Source organism: Oreochromis niloticus, linkage group LG16, assembly GCF_001858045.2.
Source record: "Oreochromis niloticus isolate F11D_XX linkage group LG16, O_niloticus_UMD_NMBU, whole genome shotgun sequence".
NCBI classification, from domain to species: domain Eukaryota; kingdom Metazoa; phylum Chordata; class Actinopteri; order Cichliformes; family Cichlidae; genus Oreochromis; species Oreochromis niloticus.
This window is the reverse complement of record NC_031987.2, coordinates 882,642-898,510: the sequence shown is the minus strand read 5'-3', so window position 1 is coordinate 898,510 and position 15,869 is coordinate 882,642. Positions and strand designations below refer to the sequence as shown.

General features: G+C 44.4%; 1 protein-coding gene across 1 annotated transcript; it reads right to left on the bottom strand.

Annotated features, from left to right (window-relative positions):
* Positions 1-3,511: 3,511 nt before the first annotated feature.
* On the bottom strand, positions 3,512-4,474 carry LOC100689921 (olfactory receptor 10J5-like). The gene has a single exon (XM_003443252.4). The coding sequence runs from the start codon at positions 4,472-4,474 to the stop codon at positions 3,512-3,514; it is 963 nt and encodes a 320-aa protein (XP_003443300.3).
* Positions 4,475-15,869: the final 11,395 nt, after the last annotated feature.

Sequence of the window (15,869 nt, the reverse complement as noted above, 5' to 3'; positions counted from 1 at the left end):
TGTTATTGTGCAGCACGCAAGACCGACAGCGTACAATGTGCTTTGAGGTAGCAGCCAAGAAAAGTGCAGTTTGTGTCTGTGAACACCTGTGTGGATCAGCACACCCTCTAGCAGATCTCCATGTAACGATCTGCTAGAGGGTGTGGGGAGCCGCAGCCCCGTCCCCTAGGGCATGAAGCATGCATGGAGGAGATCCAGGCCCCAGACATCGAGAGGCCCCAGACTGCGAGAGCCCAAGGAGGACCACCGGAGGGGCATCCATGTCACCCTCCTGGGAAGAGCTGAGGAGAGCCCCAGACTAGGGGTCACCCAGCAGCCATGGAGCAGAAGTCAGAGGGGCTGCAGTGGCGTGCCCGCTGGCTCTGCCGGCAGCCAGCTGTGCCAGAGTGAACCAAGCCGCAGGCCCAGAGGCCTGAGGGCCCCCCACCCCCCGGAGGACGCCCGACCGAGCCACTGGCGCCAGGCTCTGCCAAGCAGCCACCGGGAGTGAGCCGGTACATACCTGAGCGCCCAGCCCCGGACACCAAGAACCCCCAAGTCACCCACACCTGAGGGCATCAGCCACCAGCAGGGAGTGTGGTGAGGGGAGATAGGCCTCCATACCTGGGAGAACCTGAGATGTTCCGAGAGGGGTGGAGTCTGAGACCCGACCTGATACATAGACACAGACAAACAGCCGCACACAGACACAAACATGCATTCCCACCCTCATGCACACATATACAAATCCTCAGCACTCACCCAACGTAAAGACAGACACAAATGGACACTGTACACACAATCACACTCCCCAAACATACTCTATACCCCAGGTCCACGTACCCTCGCCCCCAGAGGGGGAAACCACACCTAGACCCAGGAGATGTTACCCTTTCCCCCGACGTGGGGACAGGCAGACTGTCCCTGGTCCCGTAACAGCAGGGAGGCCCCGCAGGAGGCCAACTCCTCCTCCCAGCCCCCCGCCCCAATGGCTAACAGAGAACGGGGGTGTGTGAAGACCCCATACCTCCCTCCGCCCGCTCATATGTGGTGCTACTGCGTGTTGTTCTAAAGTGCATTTAAAACACGGGAGGGCATGGTAAATAATTCGTAAATAATATTGCGCCGTGCTATTTAACTGAACTTCTCAGCCTGTATACTCCTAGGAGAGCACTTCGATCATCGAGTCAAATGCTCTTGGTGCAACCTAGGTCCCGGCTCAAAACCAGAGGTGATCGTGCCTTTGCCATTGCTGCACCGAACCTCTGGAACAGTCTTCCAGCTGATATTCGCGCGTCGGAATCTATTCAAACTTTTAAAACATGATTGAAAACTTATTTATTTGATCTTGCATTTTAGATTAGTTAGGGATTTATCGGATGTACACTTTGTACTTTTATTGCATTTGTATGTAATTTTAACCTATTGTGTTACTGGGTTTTTCCAGTTGATATTTCTGTGTTGATTTTACATAACTTTTACACTAGGTGTGAAATATTTCTTTTAACATAGTACTCACGGGTTAATTAGTGCTTTGTTTTATCTGGGAATGTATTTGGACTTTACGTATCTGTATCCACATCTAATTAATTTTATTTCATATTTTATTATTGAGAAGCACTTTTGAGTACCTCTGGTCTTTTAAATGTGCTATACAAATAAAGTATTGATTGATTGATTGATTGATGGTGCTTCCTGCCAGCAGCAGGTGTTAGCATGGCCCCTCAGGAGAACTGTCAATGTGTACATACATTTAAAATGGAGAGGTGGGCAGAGTTGAGGCTGAATACACAGACCATCCTCTGTTCGCCGTGTGACATCCCCACCCCCAAGGCCCTATATGTATATGTTATGAGAGTGTGAGTAATGTGGATGTCTAAAAAATAAAATTTGGTCCCAGGCGGCCAGAAGGGGACAGAGGGGGGGTGCCTCCCCTGCACCCTGGTGACACACCTGCACCCCAAGGGCCTGCATGCAGGTCTTTTTACAGAGCAACAAACCCCTTTTCCAGGCTAAATGAAGACCCTTCACTCTGCTTGCTCTCTGGATAGCAGGGCAATGTTGTGCATAGCTTTCGACTCATCAGCAGTTCTGCAGGGGATAAACCTCAGTCAAGAGGAGTCCTGTAGCTCAGCAGAGCTGTCTCCTCACCTACTTGTTTTATCTTTGCGTTACACATTGGCAGAGACTCCACTATCATATCTACTTCTTTTTCAGTGGAGCTCTGAAATCCACAGCTGGATACTGTGCATGTATGGTAGGCATCCCAATCCTCTGAAGACGTCCTCATAATGCTGTACAATGGAGTCAACTGTCCCTTCGTGCCCACTTGCTGCTTCTGCACAGTTGATGTCACCCCACCTAGCAGTGATTAACAGCCCTCTGGTACAACATTATACAATACATCATAATGTTTGTGTTTTATTGTCACTTTAGTCTGACCACTGCTTTCAATGTCCTTCCCATTGTAGTCTTTTCTTTATTATTTTGTGCTTTGTTTCATAGCATTGATCTCTGTCATGCTGATTAGGTTTGCCTGTGCAGCTGTATCAATCCTTAGTCTCACCAAAGTTTCATGTACTGGGAGTGAAACAATCCACGTGTCCTTATAATCTGAGCGCCTCTCACTGTCTTCTGCTTCATTGTGCTCAGTTTTTACATCACCTTGTGACACTATGCCCACAAAGAAAGTCTCACTTCAGTCACTCTCTTAAATGCACTGATTTGGGTTTGGCAAAATGATTTTTTCCATATAATTTTAAACATCTTTTGCCATAAGCAGGACACTGTCAGGGTTCATGTCTGCCACCACATTGCTCACAGGAGTACATTGTATCATCTTTGCTGGACTTTTGTGAAATATTCTTCCTCATTTTCTTTTGAACCACAGCTATTTTCACACTATCATGCACTGCAGTGACACTTGTTTCATTAAATGTCCTTGCATGCTGCAGGGATAACTCACTCACATGACACAGTCTTTCTGCTTCATCCACAGTTAGTTTGGCATCTCTGAGCAGCTGTTCTCTAGTCTGTTTGTCATGTCATTGGATGCCTCCAAACACGCCCCTTCTGGGTCTAATCTATATATGACCCCCCAGTTCTACAAGCTGTCATTCTCGTTTTCATCCCCCACCCTCCTTGCCCTTTGTTCAGTTCTTTCACTTCTTCACTTCTCATTAGTAGACGGGGATCTGCCAGGCCCCATCGAGGCCTTCCTCAAACCGCAGCTCAATTCTTCATTAAGCCATTCGCCCCTATCTACTAAAAATGCTGCCAAAGCTAAGCTAGTGAATTAAAAATAACAGCCTCCACGTATGCCTTGTGAACTACTGCTCCAAACGTTTTATTACACAACACCACAGACCAATCTTCTTTTATATGCTCCCCGTTGCGATCCATGAGCTTTCTTAAATACAGTGCCCCCTGCTGCTCAACCTTGTCATTACATCAACATCATACTGCATATCAACACAGGAACCTCACTATTAGAGTCTAACAGAGACCAGAACTCAGGATCTGGTTCTGTGGGTTAATCAGCTCTCTGGCAGCCCAGCAGCCTCCTCAGCTGAGCCCTGATCTCCGTCACCTTTAGGCCATACACCACCGGGTTGAACACAGTCGGGATCATGACCTGGAGGATGGAGGTGAGGACAGAGGCTGTGGGCTGACTGCCAGCCTGTAGGCGGCGCTGCAGCACCTCCACCCCAGAGCTCACGCTGTAGTTACAGAAGACGAGCAGGTGCGGCAGGCACGTGCTCAGTGCTTTGCTGCTGAAGCTGCGCGAGCGCCGCAGGCAGATTGACAAGACGGCGCTGTAAGAGAAGAGCACAAAGATGGCGGGCAGCAAGACAGTAGCCACGATGACCGAGAGGTTGTAGACTTCGCTCAGCAGTGTCTCACGACCACCACAGCTCAGACTGACCAGGCTGTAGATGTCGCAGTAGATCCTGCTGAGCTGCGAGCGGCAGAGCGGCAGGCGGCTCGCCAGCAGCACCGCAGTGCCGACCAGCCCGACAGGCAGCAGCCAGCAGAGCAGCAGCAGTGCCAGCACTGTGGCTGGAGACATGACAACGGTGTAGAGCAGCGGGCGGCAGATGGACACGTACCGGTCAAAGGACATGGCTGCTAGCAGTAGGAAGCTGGAGGTGCCCGATGAATATAAAAGCCAGGCCTCACACATGCACCCACGCAGGGTCACCTGCACTGAGCGGCCCCCCCTCAGCAGGTCCACCAGGAGTTTGGGGTAAAACACCGTGCTGCCCGCCACAGAGTTCATCAGCACAGCCGCCACAAACACAAACATGGGGCGGTGGAGGCTCCGCTGGGAGCAGATCACGTAGACCACCAGGCTGTCGCTGCACAGCATGAACAGGTAGGCGCACAGGAAGAAGAAGAAGAAGAAGAGCCGCTGATTGGACAGCTGCGCCAGGCCGTCCAGGGTCACTGATGTCACCAGGATGGGCAGTGAGGTCACGTTTACCCCTGCTGACATCATCGGGGGAGACACAACAATCTGAGGGTGTCAGCTGACAGAAAGCTCTGGAACAGCTGCACACAAGTTTAAACCATCAAATCGAAAACAGAAGCAGAAAAAATATTGTTTCAATATCAGATCATCAATTTGCAATTTATCATCAAATGAATACTTATTTAACTCAAAAACATATAAAATGTTACAATTCAAATGATTATTGTTGAAATGCTAAAAACTGACACTTAAATCAAAATCATCAGAGTGTAAAATATGTGTTTGAATCATTCACAGACTGAACTGTTAACATTTTATCATTTACATGATCAGGATCATATAATCATTATAGAGCGAACGATCAACTAAATCAACATTTAAGCGATGTTTACATTTTGAATTTCACATTATTGCTTTTCAAGAAAACATTGAAATCATCAATATTAACCTCCTAAGACCCGAACTCTTCGATGCCAAGCATTTTTAATTTCTCTTTGATATTTGGGCATATTGGCACCCGATGAATGTAAAAACAAAGAATTACCAGATTTTTTTTTTTTTACCTAATTTTTGTTCCTGAGAAAAATTAGATCCACATATGAGGATATGTGTTTAAAATTTCAATAGAACAGAGGCAGTATAATGTCCTCGTAAGTGGATATCAGGCCCTTGTAGAGCAAACCAAAATGTGATGTCCACATATGTGGACGCCAGGTCCTAGGTGGTTAAAATATCAACATGTAAAATCAGATGTAATGACACAATTACCATCAACACTTCAATAATTATTTCTCAGATTTTGGATTAGGAATGTCTGAAGAATAAAAATATAAATTATTGACTTAAAGAAGCAGAGACGCAACCATCAACATTTTGAAATTGTAGTGTTTATATTGATATCATCAGTATTTGAAATTAATTTTTAAAACAATAATCCAACTTTAAATGATCAAAAATAAAATCATTATTTTTAACAGTTTAAGTCATCAGAATGATCAGTGTTTAAAGTATCAAAGTGACCAAAGGTTAAATTATTAACATTGAAGTTATCAAGGTTCAAGTCCCTGTTTTAATTATGAAAATCTAAATGTCTGTTTAAATGTGTAACAATAATGTAAATCCTTGTTTTAATGATTACACCTTAAATTATGAAAGAGGAACAATTAAATTATCAGCATCATTGTTTTATGACTGTTTAAAGTTTAAATTGTGAGTTAAATAATAATGAACAAAAACATTTGGATCGTTGTCACGTTCAGCTGAACAGAAACAGAAACAGGTCCTCCCACACCTGGATCATGTGGGCTGAACCCTGAGAGCTGCTTTTATCATCCTCTCGCCTCAGTGGAGCTCATTAACTCAGCCTTATCTGCAATAACGCAAATAAAGTTTAAAGTTTGGATTGTAAATGTTTCAAGAATCAAACTACAAAAGATAGAATTTTAAGGAGTGTTTGTTAAAATCATCAATCTTGGAATGATCACAGTTTAATCTGGAACAGATGGATCACAGTTATATAAATGATCCATATGTCATTAATAAAAATATGGGCAGAATCATTATCAGGTACAAACTACATGGAAACATTACACAGATACAAGTACCTGCCAGTGCTCAGTAATTCAATTCAGTTTTATTTATACAGCGCCAAATCACATCAACAGTCGCCTCAAGGTGCTTTATATTGTAAGGTAGACCCTACAATAAAACACACAGAGAAAAACCCAACAATCATATGACCCCCTATGAGCAAGCACTTTGGCAACAGTGGGAAGGAAAAACTCCCTTTTAACAGGAAGAAACCTCCGGCAGAACCAGGCTCAGGGAGGGGCGGGGCCATCTGCTGTGATTGGTTGGGGTGAGAGAAGGAAGACAGGATAAAGACATGCTGTGGGAGAGAGACAGAGATTAATAACAAGTATGATTCAGTGCAGAGAGGTCTGTTAACACATAGTGAGTGAAGAAGAAACACCCAGTGCATCATGGGAATCAGCAGCCTACACCTATTGCAGCATAACTAAGGGAGGGTCCAGGGTCACCTGGTCCAGCCCTAACTATATGCTTTAGCAAAAAGGAAAGTTTGAAGCCTAGTCTTAAAAGTAGAGATAGTGTCTGTCTCCCAACAGTAATGTAATATAATGTTACTCAGTAACATTACATTTCCTTCACTAAACTGGAGCTCATCCTTTCTGGACAGTCTGCTCGTACAGTGACCTTCAGGTAAAGCTAGCAGTCAGCTAGCAGCTACATCCACCTGTGAGTCAAAGAGACCACTCTCCTATTAATGCAAACTGTAATTCTTAATACTATTTAAACAGGTGAGTTATGAAACTGTAAAGCTGCTGTGAAAGTGAAACTTATCTACACAGACCAAATAGTTTGTGTATCAGGCTGTAAACATTTTTAGTTCTGTAAAATTTTAACATGGGAGTCTATGGGGACTGACTCACTGCTGCCCCTGGTGGACGTCAGAGGAACTGTAGTTGATGCTTTTTCCTGTGTGTAACCCAGGTCCCACGTAGCTATGGTAAAGCTAGACTATATAGTACAATGAGACTGGGCCTGGGTTCGTAGTGCTACTAATACTGATACCCTCTAATTGAATTAATAAGAACCACCACAACTATATTTTACACAAATTAAATCCCTCACTGGGTATTTATTTAGACAACAAAGAAATAAATAAAATAAACACTTACTTTTATAAAATGAAATGAATTGAATTCAAATAAACAAACAAAACCACGGTAAATGTGACTACATGGGTTATAAATAAAAGATTACCCAAACAAAATAACTCTTTCTTAGATGCCAACTGTTATTTCAGTTACAACAGCTCACACCTTTAAACGGGATAATTTTCGACCTTTGAAAATACCTTTAGTTACAAATAAACACTTACTCAATCTAAACCAAATTTGTAACCGTGGGCCCACACACACACTTTAACCTGTCCACACTACACCTGTAGCACAGTGCTTGTTGCAGGCCTGATTTGAAGTTCGGGTGCGGTCAGGCCTAAAACTGATGGCCGCTTCACTCAAAACTGAACAATGAACAAAATACGTGCACTTTAGTTCCAGTTAGTACTCATGAGTCCAATGAGTTTGTTAGTGGGGCAATCAGAAACGGGCAGTTAGCAGTTAGTTCATCAGTAGTAAAGACAGTCAGGGGCGAGAAAACAGCAGGGTCCATCCGGGGCAGAAACCTCTCTCTCCCTCTCCTTCCACAGCGTCCCTCGGCTTCTAAACATATTAAAACACTTGAGCTACAATACCAAATGCTATCACATAACGATTAAGCATTAGCATGCTTTGACTGAAAAATCACAGAGCTAAACATACAGCATGGTATCACAGCACATAACGCGGCAAGCTGTGCTAATTAGCAAGCCGCTAGTTAGCATCACATATCACGCCATTTTACCACTATAACGAATAGTTACAGTACAAATGTCAAGGCACACACTCTCATTTACCTCTTGCAGATCACAAATAAGTAATATCAGGACCACGGGTAGTCGACCTCAAAGATACACTTAGATGCAAAATCCACACCACGTTTGCCTTACGACATCTCTCTCTTCAGACTCAGCTTCTGTTTCCGCTCCCACAGATTCACACAAACCTTTACACTCGTCCCGCCCCCATAACAGAGAAGAGTTAGCACAACAACCAATGACAATACGACATTAAGGTAACTGACATTAGATGGATAAACAAACTTAGGTTACACCCCAACATATTGCTTCTGCACAGTAAATGAACTCTAAAGCATGAAACCCTTTTATTTATTGAACTCTTAACTGTAAATGAAATACATTGGTACCCAAGCGTATGATTTTAAACCCTTTTATCAACTATTTATATTTTAACCATTTTTCATAACCGTAAACTTTTTCTTTATACTGTAAGCCCGAATAATTGCAGACAGGGCTACACCCTCCCCCTTCTAACCGTGTAGATCCCCTCATCACACCTCTGACTTCTCTTTAGCTTTACAGGGTGATGGGTTTCCTCACTTCCTAAGAACTTCTTCGATGTCTTAGAACGTCCCTTTGGTTCACTGATGTCTGGAGGGTTTAATTTCAGTTGAATGAATGGTGCATGATGGTAACAGGCTCACAAGATGGGTGACCTGGCTTTTCATATGTCAATCTCATGGGTGGTTTTGGTTTTCTCAGGGATTTTCGGGATGTGGAAAACTGTTCACTCTCATTTCTTGTACTTCTGTGAGAACTGTCACTTCGGGTTCTGTTTGAAAAGGGTGAACTTGTTTCCCGTTCCTCTTCTTGCTCTCCCATAGACTCATTTGTCTCTTGAGCATCATATTCCAGCATAGTAGGTATATCATCTCCAGATGAGTTTTCACTTTCACTTTCTCCTACTGGTTGGCTTTCTGCTGCTTCAAAATGTTCCTCCTCAGAACTGTCCTCCTCTTCCGAAGTCTGATGTGGCATTGCCAGTTGTCTCCTGACCTCTTGCACACCAAAACTTTGCGGATTATGGACAGTTTCAAACATTTCGTCTGGTGATGCTGTGTCACATTCTTCAACTGGATCAGGCAGTTTAACTGCTTGTCGACTTTTCTGGGCACGATGTGCTCTGGTTACGGGTCTCCTAATGTGTCCTGTGTCATCCACTGGAATAGGCATCCTGATCATATAACCAATGGGCAACAGGTGGTCTCGATGGAGAGTTTTGACTATAACTGGACCATGTTCTGGTTTTACCTTATAAACAGGCAGGTTAGGTAACTTCTCCACTACAACATACGGTGTAGATTTCCAACGATCCTGCAGTTTATGCTTGCCTTTTATTCCAACATTCTGAATGAGAACCCTGTCTCCCTTCTCCAAAGGCAGATCTCTCACACGTTGGTCATACTGTGCTTTGTTCTTCAGATGATTTTTTGTAGCTGCATCTGATGCGAGTTTGTATGCGTCCTGCAACTCTTTTCTCATCCGTGAAACATACTGTTGGTAGGAGGACTCACTTTCACCATTTGGCGAGATTCCAAAGCAGACGTTGATGGGCAGTCTAGCTTCTCTCCCGAACATGAGATAATAAGGTGAGTACCCTGTGGCATCACTCCTTGTACAATTGTACGCGTGTACCAGGTAGGTGATATGCTGGCTCCAGTACTGTTTCTTTACAGTGTCCATGGTACCAAGCATTGCTAGAAGGGTTCTGTTGAATCTTTCCGGTTGCGCATCACCTTGCGGGTGGTAGGGAGATGTTCGTGACTTCCGAATCCCCAACATGGACAACAGCTCCTTGATCAGTCGACTTTCAAAGTCTCTGCCCTCATCAGAGTGTATTCTTGCAGGTAGACCGTAGTGCACGAAGTACTTCTCCCACAGGACTCTTGCAACGGTAATGGCTCTTTGATCTTTGGTAGGAAATGCCTGTGCATACCGTGTATAGTGATCTGTCACAACTAACACATTTGCAACACCCTTAGAATCAGGCTCTATCTGTAAGAAATCAATGCAGACCAAGTCTAGAGGGCCATTACTTGTTATCTGATTCAAGGGCGAGGCACGCTGAGGGAGCGTCTTCCTGGAGATACACCTCCCACAAGTACGAATGTACTGCTCAATCTCAGCTGCCATACGAGGTCAGTAAAACCTCTCTTTAATCAGTTCTGTTGTTCGCTCTACTCCCATGTGCCCACACTCATCATGCAGAGACCTTAACACCATAGACCTGTATCTTGCTGGCAAGACAAGCTGCCGGCTTTGTTTTCCACACATTTTTTCTTTTACTCTGTAGAGTAATGCATCACTCAACTCCAATTTGCGACTTTCACGGAGCATCACAGTCTCTGGTAAATCAGTTTTAGAGCGAGCAAACCCTTTATTGCTCTTGATTGCTTTCTTCAATGGCCCAATGGTAGGGTCCATATCTTGTGATGTTTGAATATCTTTTGGACTCAGCTGATCGAGGATGCTTACACTGAGATTCACAGGAAATGCATAGGCTTCTGGTACTGCAGAGGCAGGAGCACCAAGTTGATCCACCAATCTGTCAGGTACAACTGCTCCTTCCCTAATGCAGGCCTGTTTACAGAGAGCTTTAATGCCAGCAGGCGGGATGGAAGTCCATTCTCCAACTTCCTCTTGGGCATACTGTCGGGACAGCAAGTCAGCATCAATGTTGTGGCGCCCAGGGCGGTACTGCATGGTGAAGTCAAACGTGGTGAGGGCAGCGAGCCAGCGATGCCCTACAGCACTGAGCTTAGCCGAAGTCAATACATACTTTAAGGGGTTATTGTCAGTCCTGACAATGAATTTGGTACGATACAGGTAGTCGTGAAATTTATCCACGACGGCCCACTTTAATGCCAAGAATTCCAGTTGATGAACTGGATAGTTAGGTTCTGAGTCTTTGAGCTTTCGACTTACGAAAGCTACCGGCCTTAGGCCCTCAGGGTGTTCTTGGTTCAAGACAGCACCTAAACCATTCAAGCTGGCGTCCACATGCAAGATGTATGTCTTGGTGGGGTCAGCGAATGCCAATACTGGAGCATTGATCAGACATTCACAGATCTGTTCAAAAGCAGCCTGGAAGGCTGGAGTCCATCATTCAGCAAACGGCTGAACGATGGACGGATGCTTTAAAATAGGTTTGGTTTGGGTCTACACTCTTCTTGGCTTTGGGGTCTTTCCAAGTGGGTGCATAACCCTTGGTGAGTTCTGACAAGGGACGGATAATGGCAGAGTAGTTGGCGATGAACCTCCGATAGTACCTACAAAATCCGAGGAAAGACTTGAGAGGTTTCAAGTGAGTGGGCACTTTCCAGTGTTTCACCACCTCAACCTTCTCAGGATTGGTGGCTATTCCATTGGTGGATACAATGTGACCCACATACTTAACTTGAGGACGACAGAATTGGCATTTGTCAATGGAGACTTTCAAACCAACCTCCTCTAGTCTGTCCAACACCTTAAAGAGGCGTTTCTCCTGCTCTTCAAGCGTTCTGCCAAAGACAATGATATCGTCCAAGTACACAAGGGCTTCCAGAAGATGCATGTCCCCAACAGCCTTTTCCATTAAGCGTTGGAACATTGCAGGTGCTCCCGTGATCCCTTGTGGCATGCGCTCAAATTGATAGAATAGAATAGAATAGAATAGAATAGAATAGAATAGAATAATCCTTTAATTGTCCCACAAGCGGAAATTTGGTTGTAACAGCAGCCAAAAAGACACATATACAAACAAACAGTACACAGGACACAGAACAGAAACATACACATTTTTTCTTAAATATTTACATTAAGGACAATGGTTACTATATACAGAGTACTATACAGTTATTAAATTAAATAAAAATAACTACAAGTAAGAGGCAAACCAGGTTGTAGTGCGAATCGATTGATTAACTTATTGCAGTTACAGTGCTGATGTAGAAGCCCAGGGGGCAAATAAATGCCGTCTTTTCCTTGTCCTCCTCAGCCATTTCGATCTGATAGTAGCCACTGCGCAGATCTAGGACTGAGAACCATCGGCTGCCTGACAAGGAGTCCAAGGCATCATCAATGCGTGGCATTGTATACTGATCAGGTGTAGTGCGGTTGTTCAGTGTTCTGTAATCAATACAGATTCTTATAGCCCCATTCTTTTTCCGCACAACTACAATTGGGGAGGCATAGGGGCTACGGGACTCTGTTATAATTCCAGCAGCCAACAGCTGCTGTATATGTCGCCTCACATCATCTATGTCGGCTGGGGCTAGTCTCCTTGACCTCTCCCTGAAAGGTCTAGGGTCATGTAGATGAATGTGGTGTTCAACCCCTTTAGCCAAGCCAACGTCCCACTCATGCATTGAGAAGACATTTCTCCTCTCAGCTAACTTCTGCCGAAGTCTACTTTTCCACTCCTCGGGGATAGGGGAGTCCCCAAAATCGAAGAGGTTTGGATCTATTTTCTCAGTGGCAAGGTCAAAGGGTTGGACTGGGGTGACTGTATCCACGGCAAACATTTCAGCAATGACAGATCCCACTGGTATGGAGACTGTCTTTGTGGACTCATTTTGGAGGAGCACATTCAAGCTATTGCTGTCTATGCCAGCATCTGAGAGCACACCTGGCTGTACCAGCACACCGGCAGGGAGTAACTGGGTAGAGGGTACATCGATCAAGATAAGGTCTTTGGAGGGGGCACTGTGCCTGTCTACTTTGCAGGTGGCATAGCAATTTGCTCCTGGGGCGATGGAGAGAGGGCAGGGTCCTTTCCATTTTATCTGTCCCAGCACATCATTTTTTGGCAGTTGCTCCTGTGCCCTGATGGGGGCATACACAGACTGAATTCTCATAGAATGAGCTGTGTTCTGGTCACCTTTCATTTGCACCAAGTCCCATAGGCGGCGGAACAGAGATGTATTGGTGCCAACCGACACGGGGGTTTGTTGCTGGTTTTTCGGGTCAGGACAAATCAATGCGAGCACTTCTACTCGCCCGGAGACACCAGTGATCTCCTTGGTAAACTCCATCTCTACAACAACATAGCCTTTGTAGGGATACTCTGTGTCAGCAAGTCCCCAGAGTCCCAAGCGAGAGAGAGGTTTTATGGGGACATCTGCCAAGTGTTGGTTATACCAGCTTTCAAAGGTAATAGTCACGTTAGACCCACTATCAATAAGAGCATTACAGGCCACATCATTGACTTTGACTGTGTGAATAAATGATGGGCCTACAAGACCCTCAGGCAGGCCTGTGTCAGTTTCTGGGACTTCAACCTTGTTGGTTCGAGCAACGCATGGCTCTTCTCCTGTAGGATTTGGGTCCTCCTTGTTAGGACCAGATACTCCTCGCACTAATCGTATAAGTTTTCTTATGACTTTCTGGGGGTTCTCAGGTGCAGTGCACCTTGTAGCTATGTGGCCATTTTCTCCACACTTATAGCAGAAATATTCATCACTCTCTCTAGATGATGCTTTAAAAGAAGCAGGCTTGGGGCAAGAAGCTGCTTTGTGTCTGCGAGACTGAGCTGAATGTTCTTGTGGGGGGTCAGTTGTAGACTTCACCACCATTACACTCATTTTATTTTCTAGTGCTTTCACTTGCTTTCTGAGTGACCGTATTTCACTCTGCGAATCACTTTTCTGTTTTTGCTTCTCTGTTGGGGGTTTGAAAGTGCAATCAGCCAGTGGTTGAATTCCTGAGTGGTTTCTTTCCTCTGACTGTGCTCTCAACTCTCGAATCTGAGCTTGCAGTTCACTCTGAGTTACCGCTTCAGACTGTTTCTCCTTTTCCACCTGAACTGTGCGAACCCTTTGGTGACACTTAGATGGGGTCTGCCTTTGTTTGGCTGCTTGGCGGCCTTCCTCTTCCATCACCTCTCTTAACAAGTTCAGGAATGAGGGAGGACTATCCATTCACTCCCTTATTTTCAACTGAAGCAACATAAGCTCAGAAGTGGATCCTTTAACTAACTGCTCTAACCGAGCTTTGTTAGCAGCGCAAACTGGCAAGCCACCTCCCTGGACTACTTTAACAAGAGACCTCTCTAATCTTCGCAGAAACTCAGACAGGTGCTCACCAGGCTGTTGGTGAAGGGCTCTGAATGACAGGTAGAGCTCCTCTGCGGACTCTACTCTGCCGAAAATGGTCTCTATGGCCTCTATGTAGTCCTGGGAACTAGCATCAGGTTGAGTCAGACACACGGCCTGAAGGATCTCCAAGGCAGGCCCTTTGAGACTTTCCAGTATGCGTCTACATTTTTCCTTATCAGAGCACTCCCCTTCATCTACTAGAAGTGTCGCTTGCTCCAACCAGATATCTAAGGCTTCTTCCCCAGCTGGGGTGGGACTGACCCCGGAAAATGTCCTTAGACGTCTGTATGGATGGCTTTCAGGCTGTTTGTTTATTCTGACCATTAACTCACCTACTGCACGGATGATGGCTTCAGAATTACCATCCACTTGCTCTTTGTGGGTGTGTAACCCCTGGATATCCTCTAGGGTTTTCACTTCATTCTGCAGAAAAGTGAGTAACTTTCCCTCAAAGTCATCTGGCTGAGGTTCAATGTAGTACACTGCTTTCCAGCCACTTCCACCACTTATTGGCATTATCTCGGGGGGATTGTCATGGGGTTTATCTCCTCACGACACTCACACAACACCACTAACGATTGTAGTTGAGAGTTAAACATTTTTCCCTTAACTACTACTTTTCCCAAAGCTTTGATAGTCCCTGCAGCTTCTTCTATTTCATCTCTCGAAACGCCTTCCGGTACCCCATATAATAGTAGGGCATGTTTCAAATCTATTGATTCCCCTTTGCACCAGTTGACCAACTCAAGTTGTGATGGTCTGCTCATTTGTTGTGTCGTCATTGCTATCCGGTCTGTTTTTGTTTTTTTGTTGCACATTTGACTACTTTAACACTTTAACAGTTGTGGGGTCAACCTGTTTTTTTTTTCTCTTGGTCCAAAAATAAATTTAGTCTACTTTAGTTAACTATCCCAGCGGTGCCTCCATTTATGTAACCCAGGTCCCACGTAGCTATGGTAAAGCTAGAGTACATAGTACAATGAGAATGGGCCTGGGTTCGTAGTGCTACTACTACTGATACCTGATACCCTCTAATTGAATTAATAAGAACCACCACAACTATATTTTACACAAATTAAATCCCTCACCGGGTATTTATTTAGACAACAAAGAAATAAATAAAATAAACACTTACTTTTATAAAATGAACTGAATTGAATTCAAATAAACAAACAAAACCACGGTAAATGTGACTACATGGGTTATAAATAAAAGATTACCCAAACAAAATAACTCTTTCTTAGATGCCAACTGTTATTTCAGTTACAACAGCTCACACCTTTAAACGGGATAATTTTCGACCTTTGAAAATACCTTTAGTTACAAATAAACACTTACTCAATCTAAACCAAATTTGTAACCATGGGCCCACACACACACACACACACACACACACACACACACAGGCTGTGTCCCCATTCAGGGTATGCACGCTTGAAGTATGCGCACTACATACGGTGCGTACTATAAGTACGAGAAGTGCGGAAGTGAGAGGCTTGTGAAATGGGACGGTCTAGCCTTCGTCGCGCTATTCAGGTTGCCTAGCAACCATGATACTAACCGCGAGAAACGTTTCAGACAGCTTTGTTTGACAGAAATGAAGGAGAAAAAATGTTTTGTTGGTCATTCATTTTTGTCATGACATCACTTTGATTAGTTGAGACCACAGGACTGTCAAACATGATAGTTGGGCTTCATTTCTGTACTGAACAGTCATTTTAAGATTAGTTAGTAAATAATAATTAGCTAATGTTGTTCATGAGACTAAAGTCATCTCACTGTGGTAATGTTAATATAATATGGACAATATTATATGTATTGTCAGATATCTATATACATATACATATATACATATATACAAAAG